At 56.4% G+C, this 17,148-nt stretch overlaps 1 protein-coding gene across 3 annotated transcripts in view; it reads left to right on the top strand.

Annotated features, from left to right (window-relative positions):
* RGS3 (regulator of G protein signaling 3) overlaps nt 1-17,148 on the top strand; it is a 117,800-nt gene that overhangs the window by 89,649 nt on the left and 11,003 nt on the right. For all 3 annotated transcript variants that reach the window (XM_046668459.1, XM_046668470.1, XM_046668477.1), the window contains one exon: nt 12,822-13,730. In XM_046668459.1, coding sequence (XP_046524415.1) covers nt 12,822-13,730 — 909 coding nt within the window. The remainder of the gene's footprint in view (nt 1-12,821; nt 13,731-17,148) is intronic.

A 17,148-nucleotide genomic window follows, 5' to 3' on the forward strand; every position in this document is an offset into this window, starting at 1 on the left:
TGCAGGAGGTGAGGCTGCACCTGGCTGCACAGACACTTGCCCATCAAAGGAGCAGATCTCCCTCCAGATCTGTCCGCCCCTCTGGGGTGGAGCCACGATTCCTGCCTGGCCAGAGGACCGCTGCTGTGTCTCCAGCCAGAGATTCCTTTGTAACACCGGGGCAGGTGTATCCTGGGTTGTGGACAGGAGCGCGGCCTCTGGGCTGGAGGGCCGTTTTCCCACTTTGTATTGTGTCTTTGGGCTGGATCTCACCATGCACCTGTTTCCCCAGGCAGTGGCCCAGCCTCATTGGGTTAAATGAGATGATGTGGGTACGTGAGGGGCTTCGTGACAAGGAGTCACGCCAGCAGCGGGAGGGCCGCCTGCACCTTACCTCGCGGGTGCTGTTACTGAATGAGGTGATGTGGTTATGTGAGGCCCTTGGCGCGGCGTCTGACACAGAGTAGGCATTCAGTCCACGGAGGTGGTGTGGCAGCTTTTTGCAGGTGGCAATCAGTGGAAGGTGCTAGCAGAGATGTGTACCATGGAAGGGGGCCCATGGAAGAAGCAGCCACTGCCTCAGCCCAGGGAGCAGGGGAGACACTGGGATGGATGCTTTGGTTTGTTTAATTGACTTTTAAATAAACTTTTTTTTTTTTTTTTTGTGAGGGAGACTGGCCCTGAGCTAATATCTGTTGCCAGTCTTCCTCTTTTTGCTTGAGGAAGATTGTCCCTGAGCCAACATCTGTGCCAGTCTTCCTCTACTTTGCATGTGGGACGCTGCTACAGTGTGGCTTAATGAGCGGTTTGTAGATCTGAGCTAGGGATCCAAACTGGTGAACCCCGGGCTACTGAAGTAGAGCATGCAAACTTAACCACTATGCCACCAGGCCGGCCCCTAAGTAAACTTTTAGGTGGAAGTATAACACACTTTTAGAAAGATTAGAACTGTATAGCTGATGAATTTTCACAAAGCAAACACACCTTCCAGGTGAAGATATAGAACATTCTAGTACCCGGGGACCCCCTGTCCCCTCTGCCCCCTTTCAGTCACTACTGCCTCAAAGCTAACCCCTTCCCTGACTTCTCTCATGGGTCAGTGCTGCCTGTTATTGAACTTGGTATACATGGAGTCACTGAGTACGTGTTCTTTTGTGAGAACTTCTTGCAGTCAGCGTTTTAATGGTGAATTCGTCCGTGTTATGACAGGAAGTTTGATTTTGTTGGTTCTCATTGCCGTGTGGCATTTCATCGTGTGGCTATACCACAATTTATCCATTCTACTGTGGAGGGACATTGGGTTGTTGGCAGTAGGAGGTTATAATGAACAATGTTGCTATGCATATTCTTGCACGTGTCTTTTGATGTGCTATATATACTTTTCTGTTGGGTAAATACCTAAGGTTTGCAACTGCAGAGTCTAAAGTTGTATACGATTAGCTTGAGCAGATACCATCATGTGATTTTCCGAAGTGTGGCACCGGGACACCCTCCTTGAGAGGTGGCGTATGAGAGGGCCTGTGGCTCCATGTCCTCACTGATATGATTGGTGTTAGATATTGTGATATCCAATTGTGGGTTTTAGTTTGCATTTTCTTGGTGACTAATGAGGTTCAGCACCTTTTCCTACATTGGCTGGCCATTTGGATGACCTCTTTGTGGTGTGTCTGTTCAAGCCCTTCCCCTGGTTTTCTATGGGATTGTCTGTCTGTTTCTTATCAATTTGTGGGAGCATAAAAATGTTCTGAAGATGTGCTCCTCATTGGACATACACATTGCAAATATCACCTCCCACTCTGTTAAGAGGATCTTTTTTTTTTTTTTTGAGGAAGATTAGCCCTGAGCTAACATCTGCCACCAATCCTCCTCTTTTTGCTGAGGAAGACTGGCCCTGAGCTAACATCCGTGCCCATCTTCCTCTGCTTTATATGTGGGATGCCTGCCACAGCATAGCTTGACAAGCAGTGCGTAGGTCCGCACCCAGGATCCAAACTGGCGAACCCCAGGCGCTGAAACGGGACGTGCGAACTTAACTGCTGTGCCACTGGGCTGGCCCCCTGTTAAGCGTATCTTTTGAAGAACAGAAGTTCTTAATTTAATGCAGTCCAGCTTGTCAGTCTCTTCTTTAGGAAGAATGCTTTTTGAATCTGTTTCTTTGCCTATTACAAGGTTGTGAATATATTCTCCGATGTTATCTTCTAGAAGTTTTATTGTTTTATGTTTCATATTTGGATCTAAAATCCACTTATGCATGTTGTGATATAGAGGTCAAGATTCCTTTTCTCTGGACCGACATCCAATTTGCTTAAAAGACTATTCTTTCTCACTGTAGGGCAGTTAACACCTTTGTCAGAAATCAAGGGGCAATACATGTATGGGTGAGCTGAGTTTTGAAGGATGAGTAGGAGTTCGCCAGGTGGACAAGGGAGGGGAGGTAGCAGGTGGGAAATACAGTGAGCACAGGATAGAGGTGCCTGAGAGTAGAGTGTGTCTGGGGAACCATGTACACTTCCAACTGGCTAGAGGGAAGAGAGGAGAAATGGTGTGGTGGAGTGGCCGGTTGGCAGGGGCAGAACACAGAGGCTAAGGGGCCGGGACTATCCCAGAGGGATGGAGGGGTTTAAAGCAGGAGGGGAAGACACCGTCAGGTTCAAGTGAGGGAGATGAGAGAAAGTCCCATGGCAGGAGGGTGACAGGAGGATGGGTTTGGAGCCGACTGCACACCCGGCCAGACCCAGCCTCGACGTCACCCTCCACGGAGAGAGAGTGTGTCTGCTCCGGGGAGGCGGTGGTGGAGGCAATCGTGCACCTGGGGCTTTGCAGGCCTGTGGCTGAGTCCAGTGGCCAGATGTCTGCTCCTATGTCCTCAGAGGAAGAGCCCCATACCCCTACCTGACCCCCCACCCAGTGCCCCCAGCACTGCATGCCCTGAGGGAGGAATATTTTAGGAACTGAGGCAGACGGACGAGGCTGGGGAGCTCTGGAAAGGAGGCGCATTCTGCTTCTCCTTGATACACCCACAAGGAGACCTGGCTGTGCCTTGGGCCCTCAGAGCTGACCCCTCCAGGTTGGCTGAGATTCAGAGCTGGGCAGACACCCTCGGGAGAGTGTGGCCCAGAGGGTGGAGTGACTTGGCCCAGGCCACACAGCGAGCCAGACTGACCCAGCCTCGGGAAGCTGAGTGCAGGCTCGGCTCCCTCCCCGGCCTCCAGGGCCTCTGGGATGGGCCTCAGTTCCCCCTGAAATGTACAGATAATAATGCCTCCAACCAACGGCTGCTGGAAGGGTCGGAATGGGTCATGTGTCCTCCCCCAGAGTAGGGTGCAGGGGAGGGGGCTGATGACGAGGAGGATGAGGGTCGGAAGGAGGATTCCAGGAGTTGCAAGTGTTTATTGAGCACCTACCATGTACCAGGCCCCTTTACGTGGATCGTCTCCCAATGGTGCTGGGTGGAGGTACTGGGTGTTTGTATGACCATTTTACAGATAAGGAAGTTGAGCCTTGATGAGGTTAAGCAGCCTGTCCAAGGGCACCGAGCTGGGAGGCAGCAGAGCCAGGATTTCAACCCCGATTTGCCTGTCTCCAGACCCCACTTCTTCACCTGCAATAGGCTTCGCTCCACCACCCCTGGTTCTGAAAGTGCTCCCTGTTCTCTGAGCTGATGCCTGGAGCTCAGCCTTAGGTTTCGTTGGTCCCTGGAGCCCGCCGCGACAGAGGGTCAAGTGGTGGAGAGGAAGAACACTGCGTGGGCTGAGCGTAGCTGTACACCAGGCCTGCCTCCGCCCCGTGGCAGCCGTGCGAGGGAGGCGTCGCATTGACTCAGCCACGTGGCTAGGAGTCAACCCCAGGCCTGCGCGATTCTGAATCCTGGCCTGGTGACCACAGTGCTGTTGGTGCCCTTCCCTGGGGTCCTCCTAGCTTGGCAGAGCTTTTTTGTCTGATCAACCTAACGTAGAACATCACAGAGAAGCCACAGGCTTCCCGCCGGGAGGTGGTCAGGTGCATGGAATCCTGCGCTACCCCTGCCCACCAGGTGAGTCGGACACCTCCCCCTCCATCTCCACCGACTTGGGGGCAGAGCAGCCCTGCGTCTGGTATTGCTCACCACTGCCTGGCGCACTGCCTGGCGCAGTGCCTGGCCCAGGGGGGTGCTTGGTGGGGTCTTTTGACAGAGGATAGGTGAGGAACGGTGGTGAAGGGGGCAGGAAAGGAGCTCAGGGGGCAGTAGAGAGAGCAGGGCTTTGAAGCCAGGCTCACCCCAGTTGCACTCGGGCTCCTCTGCTTACTGGCTTTGGATCTTGCACAAGTTACTTAACCTCTCTGAGTCCCAGTTTCCTTATTTGCACAATGGGGCCCATGACATGACCCCATGGGGTTGCTAGAAGTGAGAGAGCATGTAAAGCAACTGTCACAGCGCCTGGTGCCTAGTAGATGCTCGGTTAAAAGGCTCTCTCCCCCTCTCCCCCTGTCTTTTTCATCATTTCATCTCTGGCTGTACCTTCCCTATCTTTACAGCACCGGGTAAACACTCGCAGGGTGAAGTCCGAATTCCTTGACACAGCCACACTTCTGCTCCATGGAACCACCAGCTGTTCCGTGCTGTCTCTCCCATCTCTTCCCCCATTACCTTCTCCAAGAGCCGTCTCAGTCTTCCCTGCTGCCCCTGTGTTTCCGCAGCCCCCTGGGGGGTGGTGGTGAGTGGGAGCCTGACAGGGATCCCTTTCCCGGCTCTCTCCCCCACAGACCTAGCAGCCGCAGGGAAGGGAATGTCTTGCCACAGTTTGGCTCCAGTGCCCCATGTGGGCCCCGGCACATGACTGGGGCTCTGTCGGTATTTGCTGAGTAACTCTGGGGGTGGGGGTGGGGTGAGTAAGCCAGGGACGCAGCCCCGATGAGCCAAAGCAGGGCCTGCCCAGGGCCGTGAGAGCAGGGCAGGCCAGGCATAGGCAGGAGAGCAGGGAGCCCTCCAGCCAGGGCATCCGAGGGAGCTTTGAACTGGGCTCCTAGGGATGGGCAGGAAGTGGACTTGGGGAGGCAGAGATAATAGAGACTGAGATAGTGGGTGGGCACACACGGACCAGGCAGAGCAGGAGTGGCGAGTGACGGTGGAGCCCACAGGTGAGCAGGGAGCCCAGGGTTGCGGCAGGAGAGGCCCGTGGGGCCTGGCGCTCTCCTTCCGACGGAAGCGTCAGTTACCGCAGGGCCAGGAAGAGGCTGGGGAAAGCCCCCTGCTCAGCTCTCAGGCCCTTCAGAGGAGAAGAGAGCTGGAGGTGTGAAGGGGGTCTTTGGGCCTGCGGGGTGGGGAGTGAGATGGTGAGTCCAGCCCACCCGTGTGCACATTGAAGCAGTGGCGTCTGAGACCCCAGAGGAGAAGATGCTTGACAGGGTGTGACGGGGAGCTCAGTACTGGACGCCCAGACTTGGGAGCTGCTCCCCACTCCCAGGGAGAAGCTGGGCCCCAGGAGCGGGTGGGCATCTCAGCAGGCTCCAAGGCCGGGCCTGAGGGCATTAGCTGGGTGACAGTGCCAGGAGCGGGGAAGGTTTCTAAGAGGAGTCTCCTTGCTTCCCCCTCCTCAGGGGTTCCTGTTCCCTGCGTGCTGGCTCTGTCCTCAGAGTCTCTGAGATGGGTGAGCTGCTTCTCCTCTGTGGCTCAGTGTCGCTTCTAGTGGAATGGGTGGGCTCCCTGCTGTGCCGCGTTGCCCTCCTGTGCCCTTGACAGATCCGTGCGTGGTGAGATCCTTTAGGGAGAGGATTCCCAGCCTGCAGTCTAATTCCTCCTCCTTCCTCCCCTCCTGCAGCTGGGCCTCTGTTTCCAGGGGGCATGAAAGGATGGCTGACTCAGGCGGGCCCCGGCCTGGAGAGGGGGCTGCTGAGGCTGTTCCTCTTTCAGTGTGTGTCACTGGAACTGGTCCCATGCCAGGGTCTGGTCTGGATTCTAGTCCTGATCCTGTGGTGTGACCTTGGGCACAGCACCTCCCTTCTCTGGGCCGCAGTCGCCTTGTCTGTTAACCGAGGGCTCCCTAGAATGATCTGGGGAGTCAGAACAAGGTCGAGATGCCTGGGCCCTGCTCTCGGGGACTCTTACCCAGTAGGTCTGGAGTTGGGCACAGATAGAGAGATTTTTTAAATGCCCCACAGGTGATTCTCAAGTACACCTCTCTGTTGAGAACCAATAATCCGGATCAATACTTTTCAGACTTTTATATGCAAATTAATCACCCCAGATCTTGGTAAAATGTGGATTCTGATCCAGTAGGTGTGGACTGTGGCCTAAGATTCTGTATTTCGTATGAGCTTCCAGGTCCTGCTGGTTCCCGGGCCACACTTTGAGTTGAAAGAGTCTAGATGGATCGTGGAGGTTCGTTGGGTTGCTCATTCATTCATTCAGCAAACACTTAAGATGAGGAGTGGTAAGGAGTGAGGCTAGAGGGAGAGAGAGAGCCAGAGTCTGCCAGGGCTGCAGGATTTGGGCTTTATCTGGAGGGCACTGGGGAGCCACGTCAAGGTTCTCAGCAGAGGAGTGACAGGGTCGGGTGTGCCTTTAGAGGGCTCCCCTGGCGTGGCACAGAGAATCCCCGAGGGGACAGGACTGCCCCTGGAAGGTCAGCAGCCATCCCGAGGACAGGTGACGGTGGTCTGGAGGGAGGTGCTGGTAAGGGGAGGTGGAGAGAGTGGAAAGATTCTTTTTTTTAAGTGAATGAACTTTGTTTTTTAGAGTAGTTTCAGGAAATGAGAGGAAAGTCTAGAGAGTTGCCATATGTTCTCTCTCTCCACACACACGTACGCTCCCCCAGTGGAAAGAAACAGAAAATGGTCCCCAGGTCCCTGGTTTGGGCATCTGGTGATGGCATCATTGGCACAGAGACTCTGAGAGGAGCAGTGGCCTTGGGGAAGATGAGGCGTTCAGTTGGGGGCACGTTGAGTTGGCAGCACCAATGTGCTGTATGTATCCAGAAGGATGTCTCCATCTCTGAGCATGCACTCCGGCCATACAGGCGTCTCTCTGTTCCACCTTAGTGAGCCCCTCCCTGCCCACTGAGCAGATTTCAGGTTCCGGGTCATTCCACAGGGTGGCTTTTCCCATCGGCTCCTTTTTCCTCCCTCGCCGCACGGTACGGTTTTCCTTCACATCGTGCATCAGTTTGTATTCATTACGTGTTTATTGAGGCGACGACTTGGTTAAGGTCACTCCTTCTCTCTAGCCCGGGAGCTCCACCAGGGCAGGCATCGTGTCTCCCATTCCCCGTTGCATCCACAGAGCCAGGACAGGGAGCAGTACTGTCCCGTGAACACTTGCCTCTGGGATCTGGACTCGGGAGACAGGTCAGGGCTGGCAGCGTGGACTGGGTGTCGTCAGCGGCCACATGGTGCAGACGGTGGCCGTAGCCTGGGGAATGGAGGGCGCACGAGGGAGCGTGCAGGACTGGGATAGGGGCGCCTGGGACGGGTTCTGATGAACAGCTGAGGCCCGTGATGCAGTGGAGAAGGGCTCATCAGATGGGTCGGCGGGAATTGGGGGAGGGAGATATCAAAGCCGGGCCATCTGCGGTGGACGAGGCTGCTGTTTGCGGCATGCTCTGTGCACCAGCCCGGCGCCAAGCTCTGGTGTATGTCAGCTCAGTCACTCCTCCCACAGCACTGCAAGGTGCTATTATTGACCCCATCTTATGGCTAAGGACACTGAGGCCCAGAAAGGTTGTGCCTGTGGTCACCCAGCCAATAGGTATGAAGTGGGGATCTGTCTGCAGAGCTCCCCACTGTGAGTGCTGCCTCCGTTCTCCTGGTCTTTGCCCAAGTGTCATTTGGGGGCAAGGAAGAGGAGAACGCCTGGAGGCCCTGAGCTGGCGGCAGAGGCAGGGCGGTGGCTCCAGTCTCTGGTGTCAAGAAGTCAGGCCTGAGGAGCTGGACCAAGCTGGACCGAGGCTGGGCTGGGGGAGCCTCGTGTCAGCCCAGCAGCTGAGGTTCCTGGAAGCCAGGGAGCTGGTCAGGGCCCCAGAACGTGCCAAACCTGAAGGAGCAACCCCATCTCAAAAGTCAAGCCCAGGGGCTAGCCTGGTGGCATAGTGGTTAAATTCACACGCTCTGTTTTGGCGGCCTGGGGTTCTCAGGTTCGTATCCCGGATGTGTACCTATACACCACTCATCAAGCCATGCTGAGGCAGCGTCAAAATAGAGGAAGACTGGCACAGATGTTAGCTCAGCAACAATCTTCCTCAAGCAAAAAGAGGAAGATTGGCAACAGATGTTAGCTCAGGGCCAATCCATCTCACCAAAAAAAAAAAAAAAAACACCCACACAAAAACAACCAAAAATAAAGTGTTAGGCCTTTAAAAAAAAAAAAGTCAAGCCCGGAGGTCAGAGCCTGGGCAGGAATTCTAATAGCCTCTCCCTTTCTCCAACTGTGACTTTCCAGTTCACACAGCACTTTCCTGTCCTTTCTCAGACTTGGTCCTCTCAGCTCAGGCAGCTGAGGTGTCCTCACCCCATTTCATGGCAGAGACAAGCAGAAGTGATAGCCTGGGCTCACACAGCTGGCAAACGATGGCATGAGGATTCCAGTCCAGGTGGTCTGGCTTTGTGTCAGTGTTCTGTCTGTGAAATCCTAGCTGTGTAAGGGCCACCCTGCGACGGATGCACACCCCGCTTCACACCCCACCCCGTCCCCCAGTGCAGGAAGTGGTTTCGGAGGGCAGATGCGAGCCTGGCATCTGTGGGGGACGCGATGAGTCATCTGAGTGAGAGCTGCAGGTTGACTCTGGGGTCAGCAGACCTGGCTGCACATTTAGTAGCTGTGTGACATTGGGCAAGTCACTTCCAGCAGCCCGCTGCCACCCCCAACCCCAGTAGCAGGTGGGGATCTGGGGCCCACGTGACACAGCTGATGTGAGCAGGCGCCCTGAGTGTCACACCTGCCACCCTTCCCTGAGTGTTCGAGCCCTGGATTCAGTTGGGGAGAGGATTTGATTAGATCCTAAACAGCAGCCCCATTTAGAGGGCCTGGTTCATTTCCTGTGTGCTTCTAGCAGGCGAGACATGGACAGAATTAACCCTGGTCCAGCCAAGCCAAAGAAGTGATGGGAGGGAGACAGACTCCCCACAGGAGTGGGGCAGGCGTCTCGGTACTCTGGACCCAAGGCCCTGGGCAAACTGGCCGGTCTCTCTGGGGTGCCTTGGCTGGATTCTTGTCACCCGACCTGTTGCAACAGCTGCCTGAGTGTCCCCAGCTGCCTGCACTTCCTCTAGCAGAACGCTCACCACGCTAGTTGAGACCAATTGTCCAACCTCTTTTTTTCTGCTCAACTGAGGGCAGAGATTGTGTCTGACTTGTGCTCCGCTGTCTTCGCTCGGTGCCTGGGGAATGAATGGATGCACGCGTGTCTGCACACATGCGTGTCCCTGTCCTCCTGCACCCCCACGGCCTGCTCACACTGTGCAGAGCAGCTTTCTCGCAGCACAGCTCCGCATGTGTCCTTCCGGTGCTCGCAGGGCAGTCCCACGCCCGGCTTCTTCTGTAACGTGGCGCTCATCTTTATTTCTTCTTCTGTCCTAATTCTCTCGCTTGCCACCCTCCCCCAGATTTCCGAGTTTCCCTCCCTCTGCTCCAGAGGCCCCCTGCCCTGAAGGCACCCCCCACCCCAGCTCTCCCAGGAACCCTGGCGTGACCCAGTCTGCCCTGGTGGCTCGCACGAGCCCTGTCCAGGAGCACAGGAAAGAACCAAGGCACCCATGTGGGATGGGCCCAGGTGAGGGGCCTCAGGCAGCACTCAGCCCCCTCCCACTCCCTGGAGACCCCTGGGGGCCCCAAGCACTTTAAGGGAGCAGGGAGAGTCCTTTGGCCAGGAGACTTGAGTTCTCATAGCCTATGGGACCTCAGTTTCCCCATCTCTCTAATAAGACTAGACTGACAATAGCCACCCTTTGATCAAGTCTTCTCCTGGGCCAGGCCCCGTGGGGAGCACTAAGGACAGTCCTGTGAGATATCCCAGCTCTGTTCCAGGTGCAGAAACAGGGCACCGAGAGGTTGGGAGGCGTGGCCGGAGTTGCACAGCTGCAGAGTGACAGCCCTGGGATCACAACCAAAGTCTGCCTCCGGGTCTGAGCACAGACCCGCTGGCACTGAGAGCCCTTCAGCCCCGGTGGTTTCTCGCCTGGGCTGCCCGGGGCGGGGTCCTCTGGGGACAGAGGCGCTTCCCCTCCTGGCTTTGTTTGGTTTGGCCTCCGTGGAAGGCAGCGTTGGCAGAGGTGGCCTGACTCGCATTTCTGGTTTTGGGTCTGTTGCTGCACTTTCCCCGAGGGGTGGGCGGGCTCGGCGGCAATGCTGCTGGGACAGGTCTTGCCCCACCCCCACCCCCCAGGAAAGGGGAAATGAGGCCTGCTCCCGCGCAGGGCCACTCTGTACCAGGCCCCCAGGGCACCAGTTGCTGCCTCCTTCCATCCAGCCTTCCAGGTCAGAGGGTCTGGCGGGGGGCGGGGAGGGAATGCAGGGCACCAGGGAGCTGGCCGTGGGCAGTTTGTTTTGCTTGATGGAGAGTGCTCCCTGGTGGGCGGGGCCGCGGGTGGGGGACCCGGCTGCCCTGAGGATTGAGATCAGAAGTAGGCTCGAGAAGAAGGAGCTGGCCTGGCTCTAGGCCCGGCCTAGCCCTGGGGTGCGCGGGGCGGTGGGGGTGGGGGGGGGCGCCTTTGGGCAAGTCCCTAGGTCGCAGTCCTGGCTGGGCCCTCAGTCTCCCTGTCAGTTCTGTGGAGGGTTTCTCTGTCCGCCTGGGACCAGCCTGATGGGGCTCAAGTGCAGCCCTTAGTTTCCAGATGAGATTTCTGGATGGGGGGCCTGGCAGCACAGTCACCAACGTTGATTCTGGGAGCTTGACTGAGTTTGCTTCTAGTGGCCCACGGGAAAGTTGTGTCACTGTTTGAGGTCGGTGACCTCAGCATTTTCCTCTAGATCCGCTTTTTAAGTCACCACAATTACGGCCACCGTCATCATCCTGCTGAAGGCCTTTATCTTTCCTGTGGTGTATTCTCCTGGTTGGTCACTTGGGCACGTTGGTTATCCATTTAATACGTGGCGACCTGGAGGCCCAGAGTCAGTTTAGTGACTAACTCTGCCTGGCTGTGCTGTGTGATTCTAGTTTGGTCCCCACCCCTCTCTGGACCTCAGCCTCCCCATCTGTGCACTGAGAATTTGGGATCGCAGATGTTCCCGGGTCTGAGGCTATGAGGTTTGAGGGGTCCCTGGGTAGAGCCATCTCCCAGCCGCCACAGGATTTCCAGGGCAGGAAGTCCACGGAGTGAGTGGGGACCTGTCTTTGGCTGTGCCTGGGACCCAGACGCTGGCCAGATCATCCTGGAGTCCGCTGAGCTTCCCTCGCTTGCTCAGACACCCTCACCACTTGGGGGACTCCCTTTCACTTTCATGCTCCCAGGCGGTGGCTCTCAGCCACACCGCGCTTTCACATCGCTCTGGTGCTGCCGATCGCCGTGTGACCCCTGCCAGCTGACTGCGGCTCCCTGCAGCTGCCCAAGCCATGGCTGGGCCGCTTATTCCCTGATGGGATGCCTGGCTGTGGCTTCACCATGGCAGCCTCCCTAGGGCTTAGAGGATTTCTCGGCTTTGGGCGAAGCCTTTCAGGCTCTGGGAAGCTGTGCAGCGGTGCATAAGTCACTGCTCTCTGGGCTCAGCTTTCTCATCTGTCAAATGGACGTTATAATGGTCTCTACAGCAAGAGTTCTTAACCTATGTTCTGGGGGAAATTCTCCGCCTGTGTGTGTGTGTGTGCACACTTACAGGTTCCCGTGTGTCTGTACAGTTGCCAGGTCTGTGTGGCGTCTTCTCTTTCATTGGTTCTAGGTGGCTCTGGCCTCATTATGGATGAAACGTGGGCTCTGAATCGTTCTAGCTCCAGCATCCCAAGGCCTTGAGCGTGATGAGAGGCCCAGCCCGGACTGAGACCTGCTTTCCCCATGTGGCTGCAGCACTGGGGACACTCCTGACCTGCTCTGAGCCCCGATCTTCCTGGGAGAGAGCCGCTTTCCCGACTTCATCAAGGGCATTATTTGTCCCTTTGCAGATGAAATCTGTAGGAACCCAGCAAAAACATCCAGGCTTCCGAGGGTCGTGTGCAAGGCAGGAAACGCTCTCTTTTGTGTGGAACTCCTGAGGTTCCTCCACACACGGTTTAGAAATCCCTGGGCGGATGATCGCTCGGTGAGGTCCCACGTGTCTGTGACGTCCATTTAGTCCAGATGTGGGCAATATTTTGAAGTTCCGGTTGCATTCCGGTTTCCTAGTTTCAAAAAGATGCTTAAACATTCAGAGGGAGTTCTTGGTTGAATGACTCGCGAGGATGATTTTTAAACTTTGGTTCAGGTCGAAGGTGCTCTTTGGCTGGTCTGGAAGTCTCCCACTTAGTGATGGCTCTGGCTTCAGGCTTGGCTTGGTTCTGGTCCAAGAGGACAGAGAATGCCTGGCTCCTCCTTTATTCACAGAGGGGCCCTGACACTTCCCTTGAGGGCCAGTGGGAAGACCATATAAGAGCGTTTAATTTGGCACAGCCGCCGGTGCCCAAGAAGAGCCAGATAATGGCGGTTACTTCTCCTTCTCGCCTAAACAGTCAACCATGTTTTTGATGGAGCAGAAGCTTCATGTCCAGATAAGGGTGGAACCTGTATGCAGCTGAGCCAAAGGGCCTTTCAAGTTTCCATCTGGTGCTGCAGCTTTCAGACTGGGGTGCTGGGCATGGGGTCCAGGCCACTGGCCGATTTCATTTCAGCCTCTGTGACGTTGGCTCGTGCATCGCCAGCTTCCTCCTCTTCTGAAGCTCTCTTGTTTTCTCTTTGTTTCCCAGATGTTTGAATCGGAGGCAGATGAGAAGAGGGAGATGCCCTCGGAGGAAGGGAAGGGGCCAGGTGCCGAAGACACCCCGCCCAGCAAGGACCCCTCTCCTGGGCCAGAGCCTCGTCCAGGTCAAGGCCTCCCAACCAGCAAGGACTCCTCTTCTGATCAGGAACCTTCTCTTGGCCAAGAATCACTACCCAACAAAGACTCGCCTTCCTGCAAGGAAGCCCCTCCAGGCCGGGAGCCCTCACCAAGCAAGGACTCCCCACCAGCCCCGGCCCCCACTCCCGGCCAGGACCTTCCTGCCAGGCAAGAACCCCCTCCCAGCCAAGCTGCTCTGCTCAGCAAAGACCCCCCTGCCCAGGACCTTCCCCCCTGTCAAGACCCAGCCGAGGTCCTTGCCGAGGAGACGACATGCTCTGAGGACGCACCAGCAGCCACCAGGGACCCACCTGTGGCCTCCAGGCCGACCTTTGTGATCCCCGAGGTCCGGCTGGATAGCACCTACAGCCAGAAGGCGGGGGCCGAGGGGGGCAGCTCAGGCGAGGAGGAGGATGCAGAAGAGGCTGAGGAGGGGGAGGAGGGGGAGGAAGAGGAGGAAGAGGACACAAGTGATGACAACTACGGAGGGCGCAGCGAGGCCAAGCGCAGCAGTATGATCGAGACAGGCCAGGGGGCCGAGGGCGGCCTCTCGCTGCGCGTGCAGAACTCGCTGAGGCGCCGGACGCACAGCGAGGGCAGCCTCCTGCAGGAGGCCCGCGGGGCCTGCTTCGCCTCTGACACCACCCTGCACTGCTCGGACGGAGAGGGCGCCGCCTCCTCCTGGGCCCTGCCCTCGCCCCGCACCCTCAAGAAGGAACTGGGTCGCAACGGCGGCTCCATGCACCACCTTTCCCTCTTTTTCACGGGACACAGGAAGGTAAGAAGGTCAAGGGTGGAGGAGGAGTGAGTACATGAGCTGGGGGGCGGGGAAGGAGCAGTCACCTTACCCCACCCCCTTCTTCTCTGAGCCATCCAATGAGCCTTCTACCCATTTCACAGAGGACAAAACTGAGGCCCGGGGGGGCCCCAGAAGGCAGAACCTGGACTTAAGCTCGTGACTTTATGACTCTAGATGCTGTGTCCTTACAGCTCTATTGTACGGCTGGTCCCCACAGAAAGTATGGCAGGTGTGGCCTAGCCCAGGACACTGTGTATTTGGATCTAAAAGATCCGAGATAGTAGCTGGAGAAAAAGTTACAATTTAGACTTGGTCCAGGCCTGGCCAGATTAGAAGTTCATCAGCCAACCACGATGACAGCACACATTCACTCTGGGCTGGCCTTATTCGAAGCAATTTACATTAACTGATTAATTCTCACAGCAGCCCTTTGAAGTGGACACCATACTGTGCCCCGGTTACAGATGAGGAAACTGAGGCACAGAAGGGGTTCTCGCACTTGCACCAGATTGCACAGTTTATAAATGTCTGAACCCGAATTAGATTCTGGCTCCAGGGCTGGAGCTCTTAGCCACAGTGCTATTTGCCTCTTGTAAATATTTATAAACAGATGATTAAGTATTTGTTGATTTCCTGCTGGGTGCCAGGCCCTGTGCTCTGTGCCACAGCAGGGGCCACGGTGATGCGTGAGGCTGATGTCAGCCCGTGTGGAATGAGTTGTCTGTGTGGGCTGGGAAGGTGGAATGATTGCGCCATGGCCTTGTAGCCCATCAGCCCGCTTGAGTCTGGGCTCTGTCCATTATTTACTGTGTGGCCTTGGGTGAGTCACTCAGCTCCTCTGAACCTTAGAGTTCTTCTCTGAAAAGCAGAGATTCATAGCACTTGTGTCCCAGGTGGCTGGGGATGTCCTGGAAGAGCCTGGTCTCTGATGGTACTGGTGCAGGCGCGAGGCGAGTGCTGTTAAAGTGCTAACAGCCTGTGCAGGGCAGCGTGCTGTGATGACTGTCGTGGGGAGAACAGCTATCCCTCAGAGATCTGGGCGTTCAGGAAGAAGAGACCCAGGGCCCAGGGCCAGCAGAAAAGGCTTCAGGGGAAAGATGCCCCTCAGTTTGGCCTGGAAGGTTGAGCAGATTTGGAATGAACAGAGAGGACGAGGCAAGCATTCTGTGAAAGAGGACATGACCTGGACAGAACTGTCTGTAGAGGCCAGTTTGGCTGGAGCAGGGGGTTCCTGCAGGGCAGGTGTAGCAGACACATGGCACGTGTGCTGCCGTTTCTCCCTCCACGCCCATGGCAGACATGACTAATGGATTCCAGCACACTTCCCCACCACGTTGGGACGTGGCCTCAGAAGCTTTCTTAACTTCTCAGCCATAGCAATGAGGCAGGCTTGGTACTTGGGAGGACACCTTCTGCTGAAAGGTGGTTGGGCTGGAAGGGCAGGCTGGAGCCCTCCAGAAGAGGGCCTTCAACTGTGGGCCAGAAATTGGAAGTAAGTCCCAAAGGAACCAGGACTGGGTCTGTTTCCTCATCTGTAAACACGTGAGGTTCTCAGACTTTGATGTGCTCTGAAATCACCAGGAGGAGGTTATTAATATGTAGATTTCTAAGTCCCAAACCTCGGGCTCATGGCATCTGAATTTCCAGGGGGTGGCGCCCAGACCCTGCATTTAAACAAGCCCCCAGAGATGGTGATGCTCCCAATAGGTTGACTGTCACCATCTTAGGCCATTGCCTGATGCAGCTTCTTCAGGAGAGGGTCCAGAACTGTGTCCCACGGGGCTGAGGCCTCAGGCTCACTCAGGCAGGCCTGGCCACTTCTCTCTGGAGGGCGCTGAGGTCCAAGGGCCCATCGCCTGCCTTGAGCCTCCCACTCCTGACCACCCCCGCAGACCTGTCCGCGTTCTGTCCCCTCCCCCTGCTCCAGTACGTGTATTGCACACAGATGAATTCATACACCTTCACGTGTACGATTCTCGTTCCCCAGGTCAGTGGATCTCAGCTCCTATTTGACAGATAACTTCCGCCTGGAGTCCAGCAGGCCTGGACCAGCCCTCTCCTGTCTCAGCTTCCTCCTTTGGGTGCCCAAGGTTCCCACCGCCATCCTCCCCTCCCCTCTCCTCCTTTGGTCTGTCCCTTCCTTTCTTGGGCCTGAGTGACTGAGCTGGCAGGAGCCTCAGAGGCTGCCCCAGCCCCGTGGTGGCTATCCTTCCATATGGCGTCCACTTACCAGGCCTCCAGTCCTTCATTATCATTCGGATCCTGCTCCCTCCCGCCAGCTGGCTTCCGGAAGGAACCTGTCCTCGTCAAGGGGCAGCAAGGCCCGGATTGAACAAGCGCCTTGGTCTCACTCCATCCCTCACTGGCACTGGGCCTTGGACAAGTCCCTGCCCCTCTCTGAGTCTCAGTTTCCTCATTAGTGAAATGGGTATGGTAATAATACCTCCTTCATAGGGTTGCTGGGAAGATGAAATATTCCGACTTGGGTGAAGCGTTTAGGACAGTGCCTGGTGCTCGGCACCTGGTGGGTGCTCCATAAATGGGAGGAGGAGGAGAAGAAAGAGAGCAGTAGCAAGAGTAGTAACAGTTATCCCAACATCACAAAGTGTCTCCAGTCCCTTTTCTAGCTTCACAACACTGCTGCAGGGTGGGCCAGTGGTACTTGTCTTATGGTGGGGAGCCTGGGGCCCAGGGAGACGTGTTCTGTCCCAGGCCACATGGCGAGTAATGATGGAGCTGGACAGTGGGCTCACCCTTGTCCAGTCCTCTCTGGCTCCACCCCAGATCCTGTGCACCTCCTGGTGGGGAGCAGGAGTTGGGGGGCTGGCGGCCTCTCCCCAGGGAGAGGCAGTGGGTCCCCCCATGACTTCCCGTCTTCCTGGCTGGAAGAGTCAGGTTCCTGGGAGGGTCAGCTGATGCCACTGTTTCCAGGCAGGAGGTACAGGGGAGCGGGGTGAAGTCTTCAGGTTGTGGATTAGGACCCAGGATCAAGTCTCAGCCCTGCCTCCTCCTTCCCAGTCCTGAGACCTTGGCCAAGTTATGTCTTTTCTGAGCTTCGATTTTCTCTTATGAAATGGGAGTGCTCCATCTTCATGGAGACTGCAGCATGTAGAAAGCTCTGTGCCCATGGCACTAATCCTCTGGTGACGTGAGACCCAGGAGAGCCAGACAGGCCTGGCATGGCCTTGGGCTGGTCATCCTGCTGCTGTGTGGCTAAGCAGAGGCTGCCTGGAGCGCATGCTGCTGGTTACAGAGGCAGCAGTCCCTACGTTGCCCCTCCCCCACCTGTCATACTGCCCTCTTGTGCATGAGCAATTTCTGTTGTGAGTAGGAATGTCTGAACCAGACAGACCTGACAGATGGTCTGCTGGGCCATGGGCATCTTATAGATGGGCCG

Source organism: Equus quagga, chromosome 1, assembly GCF_021613505.1.
Source record: "Equus quagga isolate Etosha38 chromosome 1, UCLA_HA_Equagga_1.0, whole genome shotgun sequence".
NCBI lineage: Eukaryota > Metazoa > Chordata > Mammalia > Perissodactyla > Equidae > Equus > Equus quagga.